The sequence below is a fragment of the Acomys russatus genome, chromosome 15, assembly GCF_903995435.1.
Source record: "Acomys russatus chromosome 15, mAcoRus1.1, whole genome shotgun sequence".
Lineage (NCBI taxonomy): Eukaryota > Metazoa > Chordata > Mammalia > Rodentia > Muridae > Acomys > Acomys russatus.
This window is the reverse complement of record NC_067151.1, coordinates 65,524,775-65,547,672: the sequence shown is the minus strand read 5'-3', so window position 1 is coordinate 65,547,672 and position 22,898 is coordinate 65,524,775. Positions and strand designations below refer to the sequence as shown.

The window sequence follows — 22,898 nt, the reverse complement described above, 5'->3', positions numbered from 1 at the left end:
GTGCACACGCCAGGCTTGTGGTGCATGCCTGTGATCTCAGCGTCAGCAGGGTCAGGGGTTCAAGGTCATCCTGTTGCTATAGCAAGTTTGAAGCCAATTTGGAAAACAGGAGACCCATGCTCAAAACAAAACAAACAAAAATGTGTGTGTGTGTCTTACACCTTTACATCTGGCACGTGAGTGATAAGGTGCTAAGTTCAAGGTTAGCCTGAGCTGTATGAAACCACAAAACAGAGGGCTACAGAGAGAGCTGGCTCAACAGTTAAGAGCTTCTGTTGCTCTTACAGAGGATACGTGTTTGATTCCCTTGGCAACCACTTGTAGCTCCTGTCTGAGGGAAGCCAATGCCTTCTTCTGACCTCACAAGGGCTCCAGGTACACACAGAATACAGACATATGTGCATGCAAAACACTAACACACAGAGAAAAAACTAATTAATTTAAGAAACAAAGGCCAGGCATTGGGGCCTACATTTTTTTTAGTCCAGTACATGGGAGGCAGAGGCAGAGGCAGAGGCAGAGGCAGAAGCAGAGGAATCTCTGAGTTCCAGACCAGTCTAGGCTCCGAGTGAGTTTCTGGCCAAAGTGACATGGTAAGACCCTATCTAAAACCAACAATAAGACAATTAAGGTTATCAGTATCGATTAAAGTGACAAAATATTCACTAAGTATTACATGAAAAAAAAAAAGTAGGGGAAATGTAGTCTGTACGATCCTATCTCTGTAAAGAGCACACTAGCACATGTCTCCAAAAGTGCAAAAAATAACTATTTGCATAAATGAAGCACTACAAAGCCACTCCTCGTGACAGGACAGTAACTTCCTCCTTGGGCCTTTCTAATTTTCTTCTCTCCTACTCCATTTTTTCTACCTCTTAAAAATATATTTATTTAGCCAGGCGTGGTGGCACATGCCTTTAATCCCAGCACTCGGGAGGCAGAGGCAGGCGGATTGCCGTGAGTTTGAGGCTCAGCCTGGTCTACAAAGTGAGTCCAAGACAGACAAGGCTACACAGGGAAACCCTGTCTCGAAAAACCAAAAAATAAAAAGCTGTGTGTGTGTGTGTGAGTAATCTGTACTCACGCACGCAGCAGAGGGCGCCAGACCCCATCACAGATGGCTGTGAGCCACCATGTGGGTGCTGGGAATGGAACCTGGTCCTCTGGAAGAGCAGCCTGTGCTAGTGGTGTTGTTTTTTTTTTTTAAGATTTATTTATTTATTATATATACAGTGCTCTGCCTGCATGTGTGCCTGTCTGCCACAAGAGGGCACCAGATCTCATTATAGATGGCTGTGAGCCACCATGTGGTTGCTGGGAATTGAACTCAGGACCTCTGGAAGAACAGACAATGCTCTTAGCCTCAGAGCCATCTCTACAGCCCCATGCTACTGTTCTTAACCACTGAACTATCTCTCCAGCCTGTTACTCCGTTTTTTCTCTTTAAGGCAGGTCTTGCTATGTAGCCGACTGGCCTTGAGCTCACAATCCCGAGTGCTATGATGGCAGGCATGTGCCAACCACACACCTTGCCCTGTTTCTAGCATTCTCTACAATGCACATCTTTTTATTTTACATGTGCATGTGTAGGTAGGCATGCATGCTGGCGGAGGGCAGTGGCCAGCCTCAGGTGCTGGCGGAGGACAGTGGCCAGCCACCTCGTTTTGACCTTGGTTGGGTCTTTCACTAGCCTGGAGCTGGGTGAGAAGGCGAGGCTGGACAGTGAGCCCCAGGGACACCTCTCTTTCCAACTCCATGGTAGCTGGGACTTTACACGGCTCCTGGGACCTAACAAGTCCTTCCGCTTCTGTGGCAAGCACTAATGAGCGCGGCATTTCCCCAGCCCTACTCTTCTTCTGTGACAGGGACCCATGAAGCCCAGGCTGGCTACAAATTCACTATGTAACCAAAGATGACCTTTAACTTCTGATGTTCCTGCAAATTGTGTCATGCCGGGATATTAGTGGTGTGCAACCACACTCAGTTTCTGTGGAGTTGGGGACCTGACCTAGGAACTACATCCCTAGCCCTACACATTATTCTTTTTGGTTTGTTTTGTTTTTCGAGACAGGGTTTCTCTGTGTAGCCTTGGCTGTCCTGGACTCACTCTGTAGACCATGCTGGCCTCGAACTCACAGCGATCCTCCTGCCTCTGCCTCCCAAGTGCTGGGATTAAAGGCGCCCAGCTTACACATTATTCTTACAGCAATGAAATTTATTTCTAAAGGAAATAAAATCCCTACTTAGGCGAAGAAAGCAGGAGCTGAGTTCAGGGCCGGCCTGGGTAGTTTAGCTAGACTCTACCTCAAAATAAACCCTTAGGAAGGGGCTAGGAGATGGGAGTGTAGCCTAAGGCTAGTGTTTACCCTAGGGTCAGTGAGGCCTTATACTCAATTCCGTGTGTGTGTGTGTGTGTGTCACAACTGTGCTCAGTGCCTAATCTCACACGCACACGCGCACCCACACAAACATACCAGAAAACGACATGGTAGTAGCATTGTCCTTTAGTCCCAGCATTCAGGAGGCAACGGCAAGTAGATCTCTACAGGTTTGAGACCAGCCTGGTCTACATACTGAGTTCCTGGCCATCCAGAGCTACACAGAGAGCCCAATCTCAAAAAAACCAACCAACCATTAAACAAATAAATTTCTTATTGCAATACAATGAGTCTGTGAAAGCAAATATTGCTATGAATTCTAAAATAGAAACTATCAGGAATCATCTTCAGTGTGTAGGAAGTTAGCAACCATGAAACAGAAGCTGGTTATTGATGGCGGCACAGTAGACAAAGGAGAACCAAGAGCTCAAGGCTGGGGCTGAAGAGATGGTTCAGTAGCTCTTCCAGAGGACCCAGGTTCAATTCCTAGCACCCACATGGCAGCTTATAACCATCTATAACCCCGGTTCCAGGGGCCAACACCCTCAGAAGGTGTCAGATATGCAAGTGGCACACAGACAGACATCCAGGTAAAACACCCATCCAAGTATTTTAGAAAGTAAAAAAGAAAGAAAAGAATGAGTTACTGGCCAGCCTGGTGTTTCAAAAAAGACCAAACCAAACTAAGTAAACTTTATTTAGCTTCTTTAATTGATAAAACCCCCGGAACGTGCTGCTATTTGCTGCCCTCTTCATTCTGGTGGAAAACAGCTTTCCCTTCAATACCGGGCGGCCAGCAGCCAAGAAACCTCCCAGAGCAAACACAGTGGGAAGCTGCCTGGGAAACTCCTAACCAAACGAAAAGGACGCTTCTGATTTCAAGTGTGTGTGTGTGTGTGCGTGTGCACACGTGCACGAAAGAGCACACGTGTGTGAACAAACAAAACCAACCGACCGACAGCCCCAGCTCTCTAGAATCGTTAACAATGCTGAATTCACCTTTCTCTTCCGGAACCGACCAGCAGCGAGCACCTGCTGGCCTGACTTGGTCCAGCGTGACAGAAGGACAGTTCCTTCCACAAGGAGCAACAGTCCCTAAAGACACTTCCGGCTAGCACAGCTGTGGGACTGCAGGGACAGCTAGCTGCAAGGTTGTTTTTTTCTCTCATGCTTCCCAATAGTCGCACTTACCATTGTTGTTGGCAATTAGTGTGACGAGAGTCTTCTTCGCACTGTCGCTGCCCTGTGCCCCACTGCTGACAGCAGCAGGTGTAGAGAGGGGCCCAGCAGCAGAGGCATGGGCAGCAGTGGGCACTGGAGCGGATACTGGCTGCTGGCTCACAGAGACTGTGGGGAGGGAAGGCACAGTCACGTGGAGACAGGGACAAGAGACACTAAAGGCTTCTGCGTCTACTCTCTTCGGTCTTCATGCCCTCTCATGTTGCTGTGATAAACACCCTGACAGGAGCAGCTCAAGGGCGAACGTTCTCATCTGGCTCACAAGCTCAGACCACAGCCCATCCCTGGGGGACTCAAGGCTGCAAGAGCTTGAAGCTGCTCATCACATCCTCCTGAGTGACAAGTGGAGAACGTGAAGGAATGCCCGGGGCTCGGCTCCGCTTACTCCCTCCACTCCCAAACAGTGCAGACCCCGTCCTCCTCTTGGGGAATGGTGCCGCTCACAATGGTGGTCAGGACTTCTGACGTCAATTAATGAAGACATTTCTCCACAGATATGTCCACAGGCCAATTTAGGCTCCAGTGAGTCTAGATTATGTCAATTTGACAAGTAAAACTAACCATCATACATTCTCTGCCTTGCATTTCCTGCTTAACTAAGTTAGGTCATGGTGGGGCTGAGGGATGGGTCAACAGTTAAGAGTTCTGGCTTCCAGAGGACCCAGGTTCAATTCTCAGCATGCACATGGCAGCTACAACTGTCTGTAAATTCATTCCAGGGGATGCAGTGCCCTCTTCTGGCCTCTGTGTGCACCATATATGCCTGTGGCACAGACATACATGCAGGCAAAATACCCAAACATATTAATAAAAACAAAAATAAAACAAAAAAACTCAACAAAGTTAGGTCACTGACTCTGAATTAGACTCGAATGTTTGCCTTCTATGGCACTAGCGTACTCTCAGGACTCCCAGCCTTACCACCACCACTGCTGGTTATAAGCCTTCAAAACAAGCCATCTGTAAAACCTGCACTGTGTCCTTTTCAGCCTAAATCAACGCCATCTTCAGGTCTCATGGAAAGACAGAAACCAAATCAAACAGGAGCTGTTGCTGTTTAGAAGACAATCCATGCTTTGTGAATTCAGGGCAATCTAGAATTCACCTTTATCACTGATAAAATAGAGAGTAACGAATCTTAATTTATAAACCAGCTACTAAGACAGACACAAAGAGATCTGTTTTCATCTCATAAAGGAAACAAAATTCAAGAACAACAAGTGCATCTCAGTAGGGACGCACAGCAGCTCTAATGCACTGCACTTTACAACCTGTCCTCGGGTGGCTGTAGGGACACACACCAGCTCTAATGCACAGCCCTTTACAACCTGTCCTCGGGTGGCTGTAGGGACACACACCAGCTCTAATGCACTGCACTTTACAACCTGTCCTCGGGTGGCTGTAGGGACACACACCAGCTCTAATGCACAGCACTTTACAACCTGTCCTCGGATGACTGTAGGGACGCACAGCAGCTCTAATGCACAGCACTTTACCACCTGTTCTCAGATGGCTGCTAAGAGGATATTTGATTAATTTATCCATTTCTCGATGTTTTGAGTGAATTAAATAGTATTTTACAAGCTTTATGAAGAAACAGGTACTCCTATGCCACAGCATGAAAAAAATGTAGGACCAACACCATAAAAAGGCAACCCTAGAACCGGGCAGTGGTGGCGCACGCCTTTAATCCCAGCACTCAAGAGGCAGAGGCAGGTGGGTCTCTGTGAGTTCCAGGCCAGCCTGGCCTACAAAGCAAGTCCAGGATGGCGCGCGCGCGCGCACACACACACACACACACACACACACACGCACACACACACACACGCACACACACACGCACACACACACAGACACACACACACACACGCACACACACACGCACGCACACACACAGGCGCGCGCGCGCACACAAACACACACACACACACACACACACACACACACACAGGCAACTCTGGGTACTCATATGCATGCAGATATTCATTCTTAATTCCTCAATCAATCTCTCTCCCCCCTCGCTGGCCTGGAACTCATGTACCTCTAACTTGAGGCACTCTGTCTCAAGCCTCTAAGAGTTAGGATTATAGGGGCTCTTGCTGCTTGCTTGCTTGCTTTTTTGAGACGAGGTCCCAGGCGTCCCAGAGTGGTTTCAAACCTGCTGTGTAGCTGACACGCCCTTGTTTGTGATCTTCCTGCCTCCACCTCCACTGCTAAGATGCCAGGTACTATCACATCCCTAGCACGTGTGGTGCTGGAGACAGAGCCCAGGCAAACACTACATAACTCCAGCCCTCTCTGGACTCCTAAATCCCTTCTCTGTATCACACACTGTTAACAATCCGACAGAATTAACGGAACCAACTTAAGAACAAAGGAGCAATAGGTACTTGGAGGAGTTTTATCCACTGAATTGTAGTCTTCCACTACGGAGTCCTCAATGACGTCACTGATCTTCTGCCACGGCTCCAGTTCTTCCTCCTCACATTCCATAAACAGGTCGGTGTCCGCCATGCTATGAGAAGACAAAGCTAGTAAGATACTGATCCAGAACTGGAGAAATAGCTTTATACCAAATGTGAAATATTTATTTGTTTAAAAGCGAGTCTCATTCTGTAAAATGGGATAGCTGGCTCCTGGGATGTTGCCCAAGCTCGTCTTTAAGTAATGGCAATCACCTTGCCCTGGCTTACGAACTGCAGTGACAACAAGGACAGGGTGACGTATGTGCAGTGACAAGGACAGGGTGACGTATGTGCAGTGACAACAAGGACAGGGTGACGTATGTGCAGTGACAACAAGGACAGGGTGACGTATGTGCAGTGACAACAAGGACAGGGTGACGTATGTGCAGTGACGACAAGGACAGGGTGACGTATGTGCAGTGACAACAAGGACAGGGTGACGTATGTGCAGTGACAAGGACAGAGTGACGTCTGTGCAGTGACAACAAGGACAGGGTGACGTATGTGCAGTGACAAGGACAGGGTGACGTATGTGCAGTGACAACAAGGACAGGGTGACGTATGTGCAGTGACAAGGACAGGGTGACGTATGTGCAGTGACAAGGACAGGGTGACGTATGTGCAGTGACAACAAGGACAGGGACAGATCTGTTCTGTCCATTATAAACTGTTTCCCATAACTACTGATATTTTTTATTATTACACGATTTGTCTATTTAGTGTATATATGTACACAGGTACATGTGCCACAGTACATATGTGGAGGTTAGAGGACAACTTGCAAGAATGGATTTCCCCCCACCGTATAGGTGCCAGGAATCAAACTCAAGTTGTCAGGCTTGGCAGCAGCATGTTTATCTGCAGAGCCATCTAGCCAGCGCAACACTTTTTTGAGGGGGGAGGGGAGGAGACAATCCTAATTGGCGTTGAACTCATGGAAAGCCACCTGCTTCAGTCTCCCAGGTGGGGAATTAAAGGCACATGCCAAAAATGGCATGCATTAAGTGACACATGAACGCTCAAAGGAGGCTAGAACATGGGGGGTGGGCAGCAACGGTTGAAAGGGACAAGAGGGAAGAGCTAGGAAAGGACCCAAGTTCAGTCCCCAGAACCAACATACAAAACAAAACAAACCCAAATCAAAGAAACCACACAAACAAAACACGTGGTGAGGTACTTTTATCAAAGCACTGGAGAAGGGAGAAGATGGGCAGATGCTGTGGTCTCGCTGACCAGCTCAGGGAGCAGCTCCATCAGTGAGGACCTTGTCTGTGGAAGGCAACCGAGGAAACACGTGACACCCACCTCAGGCCACACATATACTCACACACGCACAGTCTCTCCCCCTCTCGTGCACACATTCTCTCTCACACACACTCACTCTCTCTCACACACGCGCGTTACACAAACTTTGTTGGGAAATGCCACAGTGAAGCCCTGATACTGTAAAGCCTCCTTTTAAAATAGCTAAGGCCGTGTCTGCAGTGCTGCCAGCATGTGCAGTGCTCTCTAGCACACACACAAATTAAAGCTGTACTGCAACAGTACTTGGTGATTGTGATACACAGGGCTTGGGTGGTGCTCTGTCTTGCTTTTGCGATGCAGTCTCACTAGGTAGCCCTGGAAATTGATCTGTAGACCAGGCTAGCCTTAAACTCACAGAAATAGGACTGTATCTGCCTCCCAAGTTTCTGTCTGACTCAACTTAGTTTTTTTTGTTTTTGTTTTTGTTTTTTGTTTTGGTTGGTTGGTTGGTTGGTTTGGTTGTTCTGAGACAAGCTCTCTCTATGCAGACCTGGCTGCCCTAGAACTCACTCTGTAGACCAGGCTGGCCTTGAACTCAAGAGACCCACTGCTCCTAAGTACTGGGATTTAAGGTGTTTTCCTCCATGCCCAGCCTTGACTAAATGCGTTTGTCATTAATACCATCTAGAGTCATAGGAAGAGTCTCAGTGAGGGGGGGCTGGAAAGATGGCTCAGCATTTAAGAGCACTGACTGCTCTTCCAGAGGTCCTGAGTTCAATTCCCAGCAACCACATGGAGGCTCACAAGCATCTATAATGTGATCTGATGCATACTGTATACATAATAAAGAAATCTTTTTTTTTTTTTAATCTCAGTGAGGGACTGCCTATACTGGGTTGGCCTGTGTGCGTGTCCTGGGAAACTTTTTTTTACTTATTTTTTATTCCATTTTATGTATGAGTGTTTTGCCTGCACTGATGTCTGTGCATCACTTGTGTCTTGTACCCTAAGAGGCCAGAAGAAGGTGTCAGGTCCCCTAGAGCTAGAGTTACCGACGGTTATGAGCCTCCAGGTGGGTGCTAGGAATTGGAACCCCAGAGCTCTGGAAGAGCAGCCAGTGTTCTTAACCACTGAGCCTCTCTCCCACCCCTGACTGGCTTCATTAACTCACTGATGAGGGAAGACCCACCGTTCCCCAGACTTTGTAAGCGCAGAAGAGCTGAGGCAGCAGCAGTAAGAGCACAGGCTGTTCTCCCAGGGCCCAGGTTCAGTTCCCAGCACCCACATGGCAGCTCACAACTGTCTGTGACTCCAGTCCCAATAGATCTGACACCCTCTTGTAGACATATATGCAGGCAAAACACCAATGCACGTAAGATAAAAACAAGTATGTTAAAAAAAAAAAAAAAAGAAAGAAAAAGAAAGAAAGAAAGGCAAAGCTGAGTACAAGCAAGCCAGTGAAGGGGTAACGGTCGTGTCTTTCCTGTTCTTGACTGGGGTATGATGTGACCAGCCGTTTAAGTTCCTGTCTCGACTTCCCTGAAATGGCACTCAATAACCTGTAATTATAGGAATAAACCCTTTCCCACCTAAATGCATCTCTGAAAGATTTACTTTGTAGCTGGACATGGTGGCGCATGCCTGTAATCCCAGCACTCAGGAGGCAGAGGCAGGTGGATCTCTGTGAATTTGAGGCCAGCCTGGTCTACAAAGCGAGTCCAGGACAGCCAGGACTACAAGAGAAACTGTGTCTCGAAAAACCAAACTAAACCAAAGAAAAAAACAAAGCGAGTCCAGGACAGCCAAGACTACACAGAGAAACCCTGTCTGGGGGGGGGGGGGGGAATTACTTTGTGTGTATCAAGGGTCTTGTCTACAATAGCACAACATGTGTACCCAGTACCCACAGAGGTCTGAAGAGAAAGTCAGACTGCCTGGAACTGGAGTCATGGGTGACTAAACCATCACCTGAGTGCTGGGAACCAAACCTAAGGCCTCTGCAAGAGCAGCAAGTGCTCTAAGCACTGAGCATCTCTCCAGCCCCTACAGCGCTTTTTTGTTTTGTTTTGAGACAGGGTTTCTCTGTGTAGCCCTGGCTGTCCTGGACTCACTTTGTAGACCAGGCTGGCCTCGAACTCAGAGATCCACCTGCCTCTGCCTCCCGAGTGCTGGGATTAAAGGCGTGCGCCACCACGGCGGGCTCCCCAAGGTGCTTTATGTCGAGGGATTTCTTTATCACAACAGCAGGAATAAAGCTAGAGCCAGGATTGCTGCCTCTGCCTTCACATCTGCACCTAAGGTGGGACCCCACTCTTCACACTCTAGCCTGGCACTTCCTGTCTAGGATCCTATAAACTGCCCAGGACCCCGAGGCTGCTTTTGATTTGCAGACACTGCCTACACTATGCACACCTTTCCAAAACAAAGCTTTGTGTGTGTTTTTTTGTTTTGTTTTGAGACAGGGTTTCTCTGTGGAGCCTTGGCTGTCCTGGACTCGGTTTGTAGACCAGGCTGGCCTCAAACTCAGAGATCCGCCTGCCTCCAACTCCCAAGTGCTGGGACTAAAGGCGTGTGCAACCACACCCGGCTTCAAAACAAAGCTCGTAAACTGTGCTACACAGTGCAGCTGGTGCTGTGTCTCCAGTACAAGCCGAGAAGGGGTCAGTTTCTTTGTCTTGAGTGAAAGTAATGTTATGCTCACTGCTCACACAAAGCCTTCATAGCAAAGGTTATCCATGTCCTCAGAGTCTTAGAACTTTCTGTACCAAATCCACAAGCCTGTAACAGCAAAACAGAACAGCCAAACAAACCATTCTGTGTGTCAACGTACAAACTTGACAGCCATACTTTGGGCAATGCCCAATAGATGGCACTGTTGCCTTTGAAATTGTAAAACATCCCACAATACCTCCATGAGTCAGGGACAATCAGGAGCCCAGTTGGGAAACTTGTTTTTTAACTGCTAAGATGTTTACCTTGACCCTAAGGGGCTCCTAATCATCTGTTTTAGTTATGCGTGTCTTCTTAAACCAAAACCAAAGGGAAAGCTGAAGAGCAAACCGTCTACAGAATTACTTAATTCTCTCATTCGCCTTTACGTACATAGACACTAGGCAACACTAGCCAGGAACTGAAAAACAAAACCATGGGCTGACCATAGCTCAGTGGGTAAAGACACTCTGCAGCCACCCGACAGCCTGACTGGCAGCCTAGGCACCCACATGGTAGAAGGAGAACACGCTCCCCAGCTGTCCTGACTGCCACAGGCACGCTCCAACACGGGTCCTGTTTTGGGGGGGACAACTTTCAAGCAATTAAATGCTTCTTACGCCACTGCTCTTTGCTGTGTAACTTTATACTGTACAACCTTCGTCCAGTCTAAAACCCAGAAAAATGACAGTTACAGCGTGGACAGTTACAGCAGCCTCTGCAGATGTCTAAAGGACACTATTTCAGAGGTGACCAACTGAAAACAATCATACGGATGCTAACCACGACACACACAGCTTCCTTTTAAATAAGCAGAGCTACCTGAAAACAAACGTGATCGTCATCCTGCGCCTCTGGATAATTTAGCAGCACACCCTAAAAGGCTGGTCTTTTATATCAAGTATTTATATGCTTCCTCTCCTTCCTCTTCGCTTCCTCTAACACAAGATCTTGCTTTGTAGCTCCAAGCTGGTCTCAAATTTGCAATCCTTGTGCCTCCAACTCCAAACCCTAGGCTTACAGACTGCACCACTGGGCCAGGCTAGAACTCCATTTCTTAAGATGCTCTAAATAACTGAGATTACATGTTTGGTTTTGTGAAATAATTAATTTAAATGACACAATTTTTCCAGCTGGTTATGTTGTTTCTCCCATGAAAAAGGCTGACTCTAAAACTAAAGAATTACTAGAAAAGCAAGATGTTCATATTTTAACTAGTTTGAAACAAGAAAAAATTCCCTCACTTCTAAGTACTGCCAAGTAGCCAACACAATTAAAATTGTCAAAATGTAAAGAAAATCCAAGTTATCAAAAAAGAGTTTCCTTCCTTCTTTCCTTTAATGTAGAAGAAACATGGAATTTACCAATGAGGCTGTTCCACCCGTTAGCAGTAACCCTGACTAGAGCATATTTTACACTTTTATACATCTGAAAATTTTTCCTTTTCTTTCTTTTTTTCTTTTTTAATTTTATTTTTTTTTAATTGATTTATTTATTTATTTATTTATTTTGGTTTTTCGAGACAGGGTTTCTCTGTGTAGCCATCCTGGACTAACTTTGTAGACCAGGCTGGCCTCGAACTCACAGTGATCCACCTGCCTCTGTCTCCCGAGTGCTGGGATTAAAGGCGTGCGCCACCACCGCCCAGCTGAAAAATGTATTTTCAAAATACTTGATTCTGGTCTAAACTGGTATCTCAGAATGCGACCAATTCCTTTCACTTCAGCATGCAAATCATTTAGGGTAAAAAGAGGCTGCAACACGCCTTTAATCCCAGCACTCGGGAGGCAGAGGTAGGTGGATCACTGTGAGTTCGAGGCCAGCCTGGTCTCCAAAGCGGGTCCAGGACAGCCAGGGCTACACAGAGAAACCCTGTCTCAAAAAACCAAAAAAAAAAAGAGGCTGCAGGAGGTAGCAGCATAAATGAAAGAGTTGCTGAGCTTTAAAGTTAGCAATCTTCTTGCAGTCTATCTTCAGGGCTGGGTGATAACTGAGCAGAGGTCAGCAGAGGAGGGAGGGAGACAAGAGGACCCCTGGGAGTGCTGGCCAGCCACCCTCCCCCCTCAGGTGAGGGCCCTGAGCCCAGGAGGGGCCCTGCCTCATGGGCCTGGTGAGATGGTCAGGGTTAAGAGTGTAGAATGCTCTTCCCGAGCTCTCTAGTTCGGTCTTTGAGATCCAATGCTGTCCCCTTGGTGGGCACCTGACTGTGCATACACCCACACGGACACACACACGCGCGCACGCACACACACACAGCTCATTTAGTTATTTTTTTAACGAACGGTGGTATCACCTCGGAAAGACAGCTAAGGCTGTCTTTTACACACATGCATATATACAAACAAGCACCCATGTCCACACCAAAAGAAAAGGAAAAACTCTTCAGTGCTATGATACAATGACAATGAAAATTCAAGAAAGAAAATAAGCATTCCTTTCAACGACCCACGGAGGATACTTTCCCACTATTTTGCGATTTGTTGTTTTCCTTTGCTTTTGGACAGGGACTCATTCTGCGGTCCTGGCTGCTGTCCTAGACCAACCAAGCTACTCTTAAAGTCACAGACCCCTCCCCCAACTCTACATCAGGAGTGCTATGATTAAAGGTGTGCACCACTACACCTGGCACTATATTTTATTTAAAAATAAAGTATTATCAAATATGCAGCATGAAAAATGTTACAAATATTGCCAAGAGGTAGAGGCATATGTCATTAACCCCAGCAGTTGGGAGGCAGAGGCAGAGGCAGGTAAATCTCTGAGTTCAAGACCAGCCTGGTCTACAAAGTGAGTTTCAGGACAGCCAGGGCTACACAGAGAAACCACCCTACTCTTAAAAAAAAAAAAAAAAAAGATGGAGGGAGAGGGAGAAAGTAAAAATATTATTGCTGGACACAGTGGCTCACGCCTATAATCCCAGCACTCAGGGAAGCAGAGGCAGGCAGACCTCTGTGAGTTCGAGGCCAGCCTGGTCTACAAAATGAGTCCAGGACAGCCAGGCCAGAGCTACACAGAGAAACCCTGTCTCCAAGAACCAACCCAAACCAAAGAAGAAAAAGAAAGTACAAATATGTCTAAAATATCATCCCCCTTACATTTAAAAACCTTTCTATGCCAACCTGTTATTGGGGTGGGGGTGCGGGGTACGTGTGCATAGAAGGAACACAGTTGGACAGGGTCTACATTGGCCACACTGCCCTGGATCCAGGAAGTCCTTGAACCTGTGACCCACGTCATCTCAAAGAAAAATTCCATGCCCACGGCATGTATGTCTTCTAGAACCTTAAAGGAAAATCTTACTTGAAATGCCCCCTTCTGGCAAGCAAGCGCATGACTCAGGAGCTGCTCTCCTTTGTGTGTGTTATATGCAGATGTGCATGTATGTCTGTTTCTGTTCAAGTATGTATAGGTGTCATCCATAGAAATGTCACCTACTTCCTTCCAGACAGTCTCTCAATGGCCTGGGGATCAACAACGAGGCGACACGGGCTGGCTTCGGGCCCCAGGGATCCTCCTGCTGGTTTCAGCCTCGGACCCACTTCCTCGCCCTGCTTCCATTCCTGTGCCATCAGTCGCACGCATTCTCTCTCCTTTCCGCAACAAGCTGCCTAGACGACTGCCATAATTTATACAGCTATACATTTTGTGGTTGGGCTGGCTCCTTGGTAAAGAGCACGTATTGCTCTTGCAGAAGACCCTGGTTCAATCCCAGCACCCACATGGAGCTTGCAACCATCTGTCACTCCAGTCCCAAGTCGCCCTCTTCTGATCTTTGGGGGCACTAGGCATGCATGTGGGGGTGCACATGGGTACAAGGAGGCAAAACACTTGATACATTAAGAAAACCAAAAACCAATATACATTTTAAAATATATCACGCTTTTTGTTATCGTTCCACTTTAAAAAATTAATTTTAGTGGCTGGGTGTGGTGGCGCACGCCTTTAATCCCAGCACTGGGGAGGCAGAGGCAGGCGGATCACTGTGAGTTCGAGGCCAGCCTGGTCTACAAAGTGAGTCTAGGACAGCCAAGGCTACACAGAGAAACCCTGTCTTGAAAAAAAAAATTAATTTTAAATTTGTATATGAGTGTTTTAACTAAAATCCCATGGGCACCAGAGCCTCTGGACTAGAGTTACAGGATGGTTGTGAGCTACCATGCCGGTGCTGGAAATCAAACCCAGGTCCTCAGGAAGAGCAGCCAGTACTCTCAACTGCTGAGCTATCTCCAGCCCATTTTTATTTTATTTTATTTTTACTTATTATTTCTGTGTGGGTACTCATGAAGCATCGTACACATGTAGAGGTTAGAAAACTTTGTGCAAACTATCTTTTTTAACCAGCAGGATATGTCTGATCACCACAAAGATATCAAATAAAACTAAACTTGAGCCAGTGAGATGGCCTAGCAAAGGTGCCTGCCACCAAATCGGAAAACCTGAGTTCAATCCTCAGGAAACACAGAGTGGAAAAAGAAAATGGACTTTCTCAAATTGCCCTCTGACCTCCAGACATACTGCACACAAAATAAAGTATAATAAAAAGTTTTAAAACTATTGCTAGCAGCCGGATGTGGTGGTACATGCCTTTAATCCCAGCACTCGGGAGGCAGAGGCGGGGGACTGTAGTGAGTTTGAGACCAGCCTGTTCTACAAAGCAAGTCCAGGACAGCCAAGGCTACATAGAGAAACCTTGCCTCAAGAAACCAAAAACCATGGGCTGGAGAGATGGCTCAGAGGTTAAGGGCACTGGCTGCTCTTCTGAAGGCCCTGAGTTCAATTCCCAGCAACCACATGGTGGCTCACAACCATCTATAATGAGTTCTGGCGCCCTCTTCTGGCCTGCAGGTGTACATGCAGGCAGAGCACTGTATACATAAGTAAGTAAATCTTAAAAAAAAAAAAGAAACCAAAAACAAACAAACAAAAACTATTGCTAGCAAAAATAGCTGGGGAGAAAATTCAGCATTAAGAGCAAACATTAGTTGGGTGGTGGTGGCGCACACCTATAATCCCAGCAGTTGGGAGGCAGAGGCACGTGGGCCTCCATGAGTTCAAGATCAGCCTGGTCTATAGGGAGAGTTCCAGGACAGCCAGAGCTGTTACACAAGAAACCTTGTTTTGAAAAACCATAAATAAATAAATAAATAATTTAAAGTTTTTTAACGGAGCAAGCATTAACCTTGTAGAGGACCCAAATCCAGTTCCCAGGCCCCATCATCAGGAAGTTTACATCTTCCTCTAACTCCAGCTCCAAAGCAACCCCATGTCTTTAGCATCCATGGACGCCTGCACTCACATGTGTACAACACACACACACACACACACACACACACTTCAAAATATAAGAAAATCTGTTTTTAAAAAAAGGTTTATATACACCCTGACATTGTCTTTTCCTTTTCCTCCATTCCTCCTGTACTATGAGGAAGTGAGATAAATCTAGAAATGACCTACAGAAGTGATCCGTGAAAGGACAGACAGGCTTATGAGCTCAATCTAGAGCTGGGCATTCTACAGGAAAATGACCGGAAACGCAGAGTATGGGACAGTCTATAAAACACTAAGACGGTCTCTTTGAAAATGTCAGTGTAACAAATATGTGATGGTGGGGAAGACACCACATTAGAAGAAGCTGAAAACACAGAAGCAGATGAAACACACAAACCTCCGCTGGGTCTTGGCTCATCAGAGGGCTGTAAGAGGCACTGTGGAACCAAGTGGCAGCAAAGGCCTCTAAGCCTAGTGACTGGAAGGCGGAGGCAGGGGAACCACATGTTAAAAGCTAAACACAGAGCTAAGGCTCCGTGAGATTCTGACCCGCAAAAACAAACCAAGGGCTGGGGAGACCGCGCGCGCCAGCAGTGAGCACCCAGGCTGCTCTGCAGCTGTGGAGTTCAATCTAGCTCACGGTCACCCCAACTCCAGCACCAGAGCCTTGGCCCCTTTCTTCAAGCCTTGGTGGGTACCCAAGCATGTGGCACACCCACGTGCACAAATAAAAAATATGGCTTTAAAAAGACATTTGGGGAACAACTGGACTATTTTAATAAGACTACACACTGATAGACATTCCAGATTTTATTTTATTATATAATGGTATTATTCTTACACAGGATAAAGTACTTACTCTTGGCAAATACATAAGTAATAATTGGACCTAATAAGTGGAAATGTCAGAAATGTGACTTTAATATGATTTAACAGATATTTTAGTCTTTGTATAGCAATTTGTCAACTTTTCATATCTGGCACAGGATAAAATATTAAAATCACTGTTGTCGAGGTCACACACAGGTCCCCGGTAGGTGTCAACTTGCATTCTTCAACCTTCTCTACATGCATGGAGTGAGGCTGGGTGTAGTAGCACACGCCTGTAATCCCAGAACTCCAGAGGCACAGGCAGGCAGATCTCTATGAGTTCAAGGCCAGCCTGGTCTACAAATCAAGTTCCAAACGTGCCAGGGCTACATAGAAAGACCTTGTCTCAAGAAGAAGAAGAAGAAGGGGAAAAAGAAAAAGCCAGGCAGTGGCTCACGCTTTTAATCCTAGCATTTGGGAGGCAGAGGCAGGGGGATCGCTGTGAGTTCAAGGCCAGCCTGGTCTACAAAGCGAGTCCAGGACAGCCAAGACTACACAGGAAAACCCTGTCTGAAAAAAAGTAACCAAAAAAAGAAAAAAGGGGAAAAAAAAAAAAAGGCAGGATAAGGAGACGACCTGTATCTTTCTAGCTAATAACAATTTTTGCTGAATTTTTTAATTTTTTCTAGGAGAAATTATCATGAGGCTTATACATATGCATTTCTCAGACACTAAAAAATAATCAAGAACTCAGAAATGGGGGGACGTTAAGAAATGAATGCTAGGTAGAGCCTACAGGCCAACAAAGGCCTGCTGTGCGACGCACTGTCGTCCATTAACCCATAGTTAACATCTTGGCAAACTAGCTGGCTTCTGGATTTCACAGGAATAACTTTACTGGCAACACAGTTTTTGTGCAGTGAATGGGCTTTATTTAACAATGCAGCTCACAGGGTCTTATCTTCGGCACTCATCGCCATGGGCCTAGCATGTGCTGGGCCTTCCTTTCAATGCTCAGCACTGTATATATATTTTAATGCTCACTGGCATAACTTGTATTTTGGCTGGTTCTCTTTACTTCTGCAAAAATAAAAATAAATAAAAATCTGCTTATGTGTGCGTGAGTGCAGATGCACATGCTTCTGTGTGTGCAGGGGCCAGGTCCTCTTCTATCACTGTCCCCGAACCTGGAGCAGCATCTTAGCCCCGCAGATGCTTCTGTCTCCACTATCAGCAAAGCTGGGGTTACAGGTTTGCCCAGCTGCCCAGCTTGTTAAGTGGACTCAGTTAGGATCTGACTGCGGCCCTCAAGATTTCAGCACAAACATTCAACTGCTGCGCCACCTCTCCCGCCCCTGTCCTCGCATATTTTTACTCCTGACGCTGATTACATGGAAAACAGAGTTATGTCCACCTGCCAAACAGCGTTTGATCATGCAGTATTTTTTTAAGATTTCATGCACAGTGTAATCTCCCATTTTCTCCCCTCCTACCTCTACTCCCTTTTGAGGCTCTCTCCAGGGGAGCCTGGAACTCACCCTGCCTCGGCCCCCTCATTGGGATTACCAGCGTGCACCACCACACTCGGTTACATTTGTAAAGTCAGTTAGTAACTATAGCTATTTTTTTTTTTAAGTTTTTCAAGTCCTGGGAAGATGTTAAATCTCAAACTGTTAAGCATTTTATCGATCTAACTTTCCTATAATTCTATCACTGGACACAAATGCCGATTGTTTTCCTAGTGTGACAAAAGTCACTGCACTCATTTTCCAGAAGAAACACTGATGCGTCAGGTGCAGTCTGTCAGCCACTCTCTCAGGGAAAGTGCGTCTCTGTGGAACAACAGCTAACAGCAACTCAATCCCACAAATGCCTTTCCTTATGACAACAATCCCACCTCCAAACAGTAGTGGTGCCACCTTCATAGAATAGTGTTGTGACTGATACAGGGTGCTCAACCATTTTCTGATTGAATCTGAGGCCTCCTCCACAGGAGGGAATTTCTATCTCGTACTTAAATCTCATCAAAAGCCTGTGGTGAGGAGGTCACAGATCTAGTGGGGAAGCCACCACTGCTATTTTGCTAAGTGGACATTACATGCCCATCAAGTGACCTCCCAAATCTGAATGTCCATGCCCACGGTGCTGCTGTCAGCCTCGGCGGGAGACGCGTCTTTCTGCAGCGTTTCACCACGGCTTTCCCTGTGCAGAGACTCATCGCTGGCAGAGCTGAGCACACAGGGCTACAGAAGCTCTGCATGGAGCTTCCCTATGGCCACCCCAAGGTTCAGGGCGCATCACAGAGAAGAAGCAGCAAGAATGCTAAGAGGTGGGCTGGAGAGATGGCTCAGAGGTTAAGAGCACTGCCACTTCTCTCAAAGGTCCTGAGTTCAATTCCCAGCAACCACATGGTGGCTCACAACCATCTAGAATGAGAGCTGGTGCCCTCTTCTGGCCTGCAGGCACACATGTAAGCAGAATACTGTATAAATAATAAATAAATATTAAAAAAAAAAAAAAAAAGAACGGCATAGAGTGCTCTGGAGCACAGACACGCACTGCAACTGCTGCACAAACCCATGCAACCACGCCACACGCCGCTGTGGAAGGACCTACAGCAGTTCACGGTTGTCAGGGTAAGAAGAGACAGCTCCTTCAGGGTAAGTTGCACAAAAACAGGAGGGAATTTGAGGGAGGGTAATGCGGTGTGAATATAAGGAAAATACCCTACACACGCATGTAAACATGTCATAATGAAGCAATACTCATGTTAACGAATACATGTTAGTGAAAAACTTTAAAAACACCTCCACAGAGGCTGGAGAGAAGGCTCAGCCATTAATAGCACCTGAGTTGAACTCCCAGCAACATAGTGGCTCACAACCATCTATAGTGGGGCCCAATGCCCTCTTCTGGTGTGCAGGTGTACATGCAGACGGAGCATTAATAAACATGAAATACATAAATCTTAAAAAGCAAAACAAAACCCTCCATAGGCAATATAAATGCTTTATAATATGCCTTTCACTTTCTTGTTTTTTGTTTTTGTTTTTTCGAGACAGGGTTTCTCTGTGTAGCCTTGGCCATCCTGGACTCACTTTGTAGACCAGGCTGGCCTCGAACTCACAGCCATCCGCCTGCCTCTGCTTCCTGAGTGCTGGGATTATAGGCTGTGCCACAGCATCCAGCCACGCCTTTCACTTTTTATTAGATTCTTAGAAGTTAAAGACTCCAAAGCTGCAGTCTAACAATAAGTGTAGTCTCATGACAAGCTGCCACGCTCCGTCAAGGACATTAAGTACACCAGAATCGGGTGCCACTGCCTTGCTTTACCTAACTTCACTTTTGGGTCACCAGTGCAAAAGTCATGGAAGAAGGGGAAAGGCTTTACTTATAATTCTGAAAAGTTACGGTCTCAAAACATCCCTGAAAGGGTCTGAGGGTATACCCCTGGGATCCGCGAGCCACCACGTGGAACTGCTTTCCTGGACTAGACCCTCTGTTCGACACAGGAGCAGCAACTCTCAAGCCCGTGTTCACGCTCAAAAATCCATTCTATTTTTGTTATTTCAGTTTGACATACTCTACCAATATAGGAAAAAGAAAAGAAATCAAGGGCACAATCTTATTTCATTTATTTATTTATTTAGGTTTTTTGAGACAGGGTTTCTCTATGTAGTCTTGGCTGTCCTGGAACTCAACTTATGTAGACCAGGCTAGCCTCGAACTCAAAGACTTCTTGCCTCTGCCTCCCGAGTGCTGGGAATAAGACATGCTCCACCACCATCTTGCTCAATCTAATTGTTTTAACATTATATTTTGACCGCCTTTCCACAGAAGCAGTAATTTCTAATGCACCAACTATCTTAGTTAAAGGTTGCCCATTGTAGAAATGATACCAGCCCTCCACATCCCCCCCCCACCTCACCCCACATAAAAAAGCCTTTCAGGCACAAAGTACTTGAGTTTCACGTTTAATAACCAAGTAAGTCGCCCCCAGGCTCCCACTTCCAGAACACGGGGGAAGCGGCGACAGGCCTCCTCCCTCTCCCCTTCACCTGGGCAAACTCCTCTAAAACCACGTTTCTGTGGCATTTTGTGCTGCAAAGGGAGGCGAACAGAAGTGTGAAGAAAAGGGCTACCCTCTGCACTGTTATAAAACACTACAATTCGATCTCCATTTCCTCCTAGGGAACGAAAGAGCCAACAGAGACCCAGCCTCTTTTTTCTTTCTGAAGGCTTAAGATAAGTGAGACTAGAAACGTGCAGTGTTGCTGACAGTTTGCAGGAATTCAACAACCCCAGAGAGGAAACCAGGACCACAGGCAAGAAACGAAGGGGAAAGCAGGTGGATCGATGACATTTACTCTTTTTCAGTAGGTGCTGGAAATCTAGAGAAAATAGTCCTTGGGCTAAACATGGCGTCCACAGCGGCAGGACATAATCACCAGAAAATAGATTCTGCCCCATCCCATTCTGTAAATCACGGCGCCATCCTTGCATAAATTTGGGGGCCCGAGGGAGGAGACTCCGTCAACTAGCTGCAGAGGCTCGGGATGTCCTCGCAGCTGGAGCGGGATTACATAACCGGGGGGGGGGCGGTAGTGGAGGGGGGAACCGGCAGAGCAGTCACTCGCTACCCTCCTCCCCGCTCAAAACCAGGGCTCACGCCTCCGCGCGTGGGTGGGGTGGAGGGGGTGGGAGAGCGGCGGGAACCCCGGGCTCGGCCGCTCCGCAGCTGCCGGCCCCGCGCGCCCCCCGCACCCCGAGCTCCATCCCCAGCCGCCCGCGCCGCCCACTCCTCCCGAGACGCTCGTGCTCGTGGACGTCGGCGGTGCGCGGCCGTGGGGGCTCGAGCGCGCGCGGCCCCCGCCCGAGGGGGGACCAGGGGAGCGGGGGCGGCGGGGCATCCCGGGGGCCTCGGCCACCGCCGGCCCGGGGCGCGCAGCTCCGTGGCCGGGGCGCACGCGCGCGCGCGCGCACACATACACACACGCGCGCACACGCCGCGCCCCACGGCCGCCGCCGCCACCCGGGGACCGCGGGCGCGCGCCGGCCCCTCCCCCCAGCCCGCGAGCGCGCGCGCGTCCCCCCCCACCATCCCCTACCCACCCGCCCCCCACCCACCCCCTCCATCCCTTTTCTCATTGTCTCGCTTCGGAACGCCTCGCCCAGCGAAAAGATAACGGAACCCCCGGGAGAAGGGGGTGGGGAGCGCCCGGGCTCGCCCGCTCACTCACCTCCCGTGGTCGCCGCCGCCGGTAGTCTGACCCGAGGAAGGCGCCGTCGCCTTAAAGGGACCTTGTACCCGGCGCCGGGAGGAGTAGGGGGTGGGAGCAGGGGAGGGGACGGGGGTTCGGGGGAAGGGGAGGGGGGGGAAGACGGAGAAGAGGGAACCGTTGAAAGCTCCTCTCCCCGAGGGTGAAAGGAAGCCTCCCTCGGGTTCGAGTGATTGGGGTGGATTTTTTCCCCCGAGGGGGGCGGGGAGGGGGGCCCCGAGGGAGGGGGTGGGGGGGCCAAGGAATGCGGCTCCGTGTACGGGAGCTGGCGCGGGGGAGAGAGACGCCGACTCCCCCCACCGACCCTCTCGCCCTGCGGAGGGATACCTCTCGTCACTTCCGCCCTCCCCTCTTTGCGCTCTTCCGATTGGCTGGGCGGCGTGCTACGTCATCGATCAGCCTAACCCTTGTCCGGGCTTCTTTTCTAGTCAAGTTTGTCTGGGCCTGCAAATAAATAAATAAAAAAGATTTCATGGAGAAAAGAATAATTAGCCTCACAAACACCAGCCAGATTTTGCTGAGAAAAATGGCATGCCCAAAGAAAATATCTCCCAGTTTACTTTCTTAAGACTTTTCCAGACCAATTTGGACTTTTCCCCACTTTCCACTCAAGGTTTATATTCCCAATTCAAGAGAACTTCATGCCACAAGCAAGATGGTGAGTCCCATTGGCACCAACAACTGTCGTTGCCACTAAGAGCAAGATCGCACTCCTCTTTAAGACACGCTGGTTGGGGTAGCCTTTTGTAGTGGCGCCCTTGTCTAAATGAAACACTTTCTCGGTTTTGAGTTTTGTTCTTTGTTTATCTGTTTTGTTGTTGTTGTTGAAGCAGGGTCTTTCTACAGAGCCCTGGCTGCCCTGGAACACACCATGGAGACCAGGCTGACCTCAAACTAGGAGAACCGACCTGCCTCTGCTTCCCAGGTGCTAGACCTAAAGGGATTCATCTCCACACCTACCTAATGAAAGATTTTTTAAACCAGTTGTATCAATCTCCTCTGGATTCTGGGGAGAAACCCCTTGTGATTGATTAGCAAGGTTACTCTTCTGATGGGAACTTCTTCGAAACCGTTGTGAGAAGTCTCAACAGCAATCCCCAATCTCAGAAACCATAGCTTCCACGGCCCTGTTAGATTGGTGCAAATAAGTTGATTAATCCACTCAAGACTATTTACCACTTTACACACAGACAAAAACTGACTTCTGATGGCTAAGACGTTTTCTACTTTATTGTGTCCTGAGATGATAAAAATTTAGTACTTTCCTTGGGTATTTGAGAATGATCTTTAAGCCATACATTGATACTTGCTCCAAACTAAATTCTAAATAAAGGCACTTGGTGCAGGGATGGGCAGGTGGAGATTCATATTTACACCTTTGAATATGTTTTTTTCCAAACTACCAATCAGTCACTTTCAGCCAATGAAAAATAGCTCAACAAATCCTGCCACATTTTGTTGACCACAAAAGCCATTATCACGTCATGCTGAAGACGTATCGTGTA

The 22,898-nt window shown here is 47.7% G+C and overlaps 1 protein-coding gene across 1 annotated transcript in view; it reads right to left on the bottom strand.

The window, feature by feature from the left end:
* Pogz (pogo transposable element derived with ZNF domain) overlaps positions 1 to 21,480 on the bottom strand; it is a 42,648-nt gene extending 21,168 nt beyond the window's left edge. The window contains exons 1-3 of the mRNA XM_051157680.1: positions 21,355 to 21,480; positions 6,008 to 6,132; positions 3,570 to 3,725 (exon numbers count right to left, since the gene is read on the bottom strand). Coding sequence (XP_051013637.1) covers positions 3,570 to 3,725; positions 6,008 to 6,131 — 280 coding nt within the window. The 5' untranslated portion in view covers position 6,132; positions 21,355 to 21,480. The remainder of the gene's footprint in view (positions 1 to 3,569; positions 3,726 to 6,007; positions 6,133 to 21,354) is intronic.
* Between the last annotated feature and the right edge of the window lie 1,418 nt (positions 21,481 to 22,898).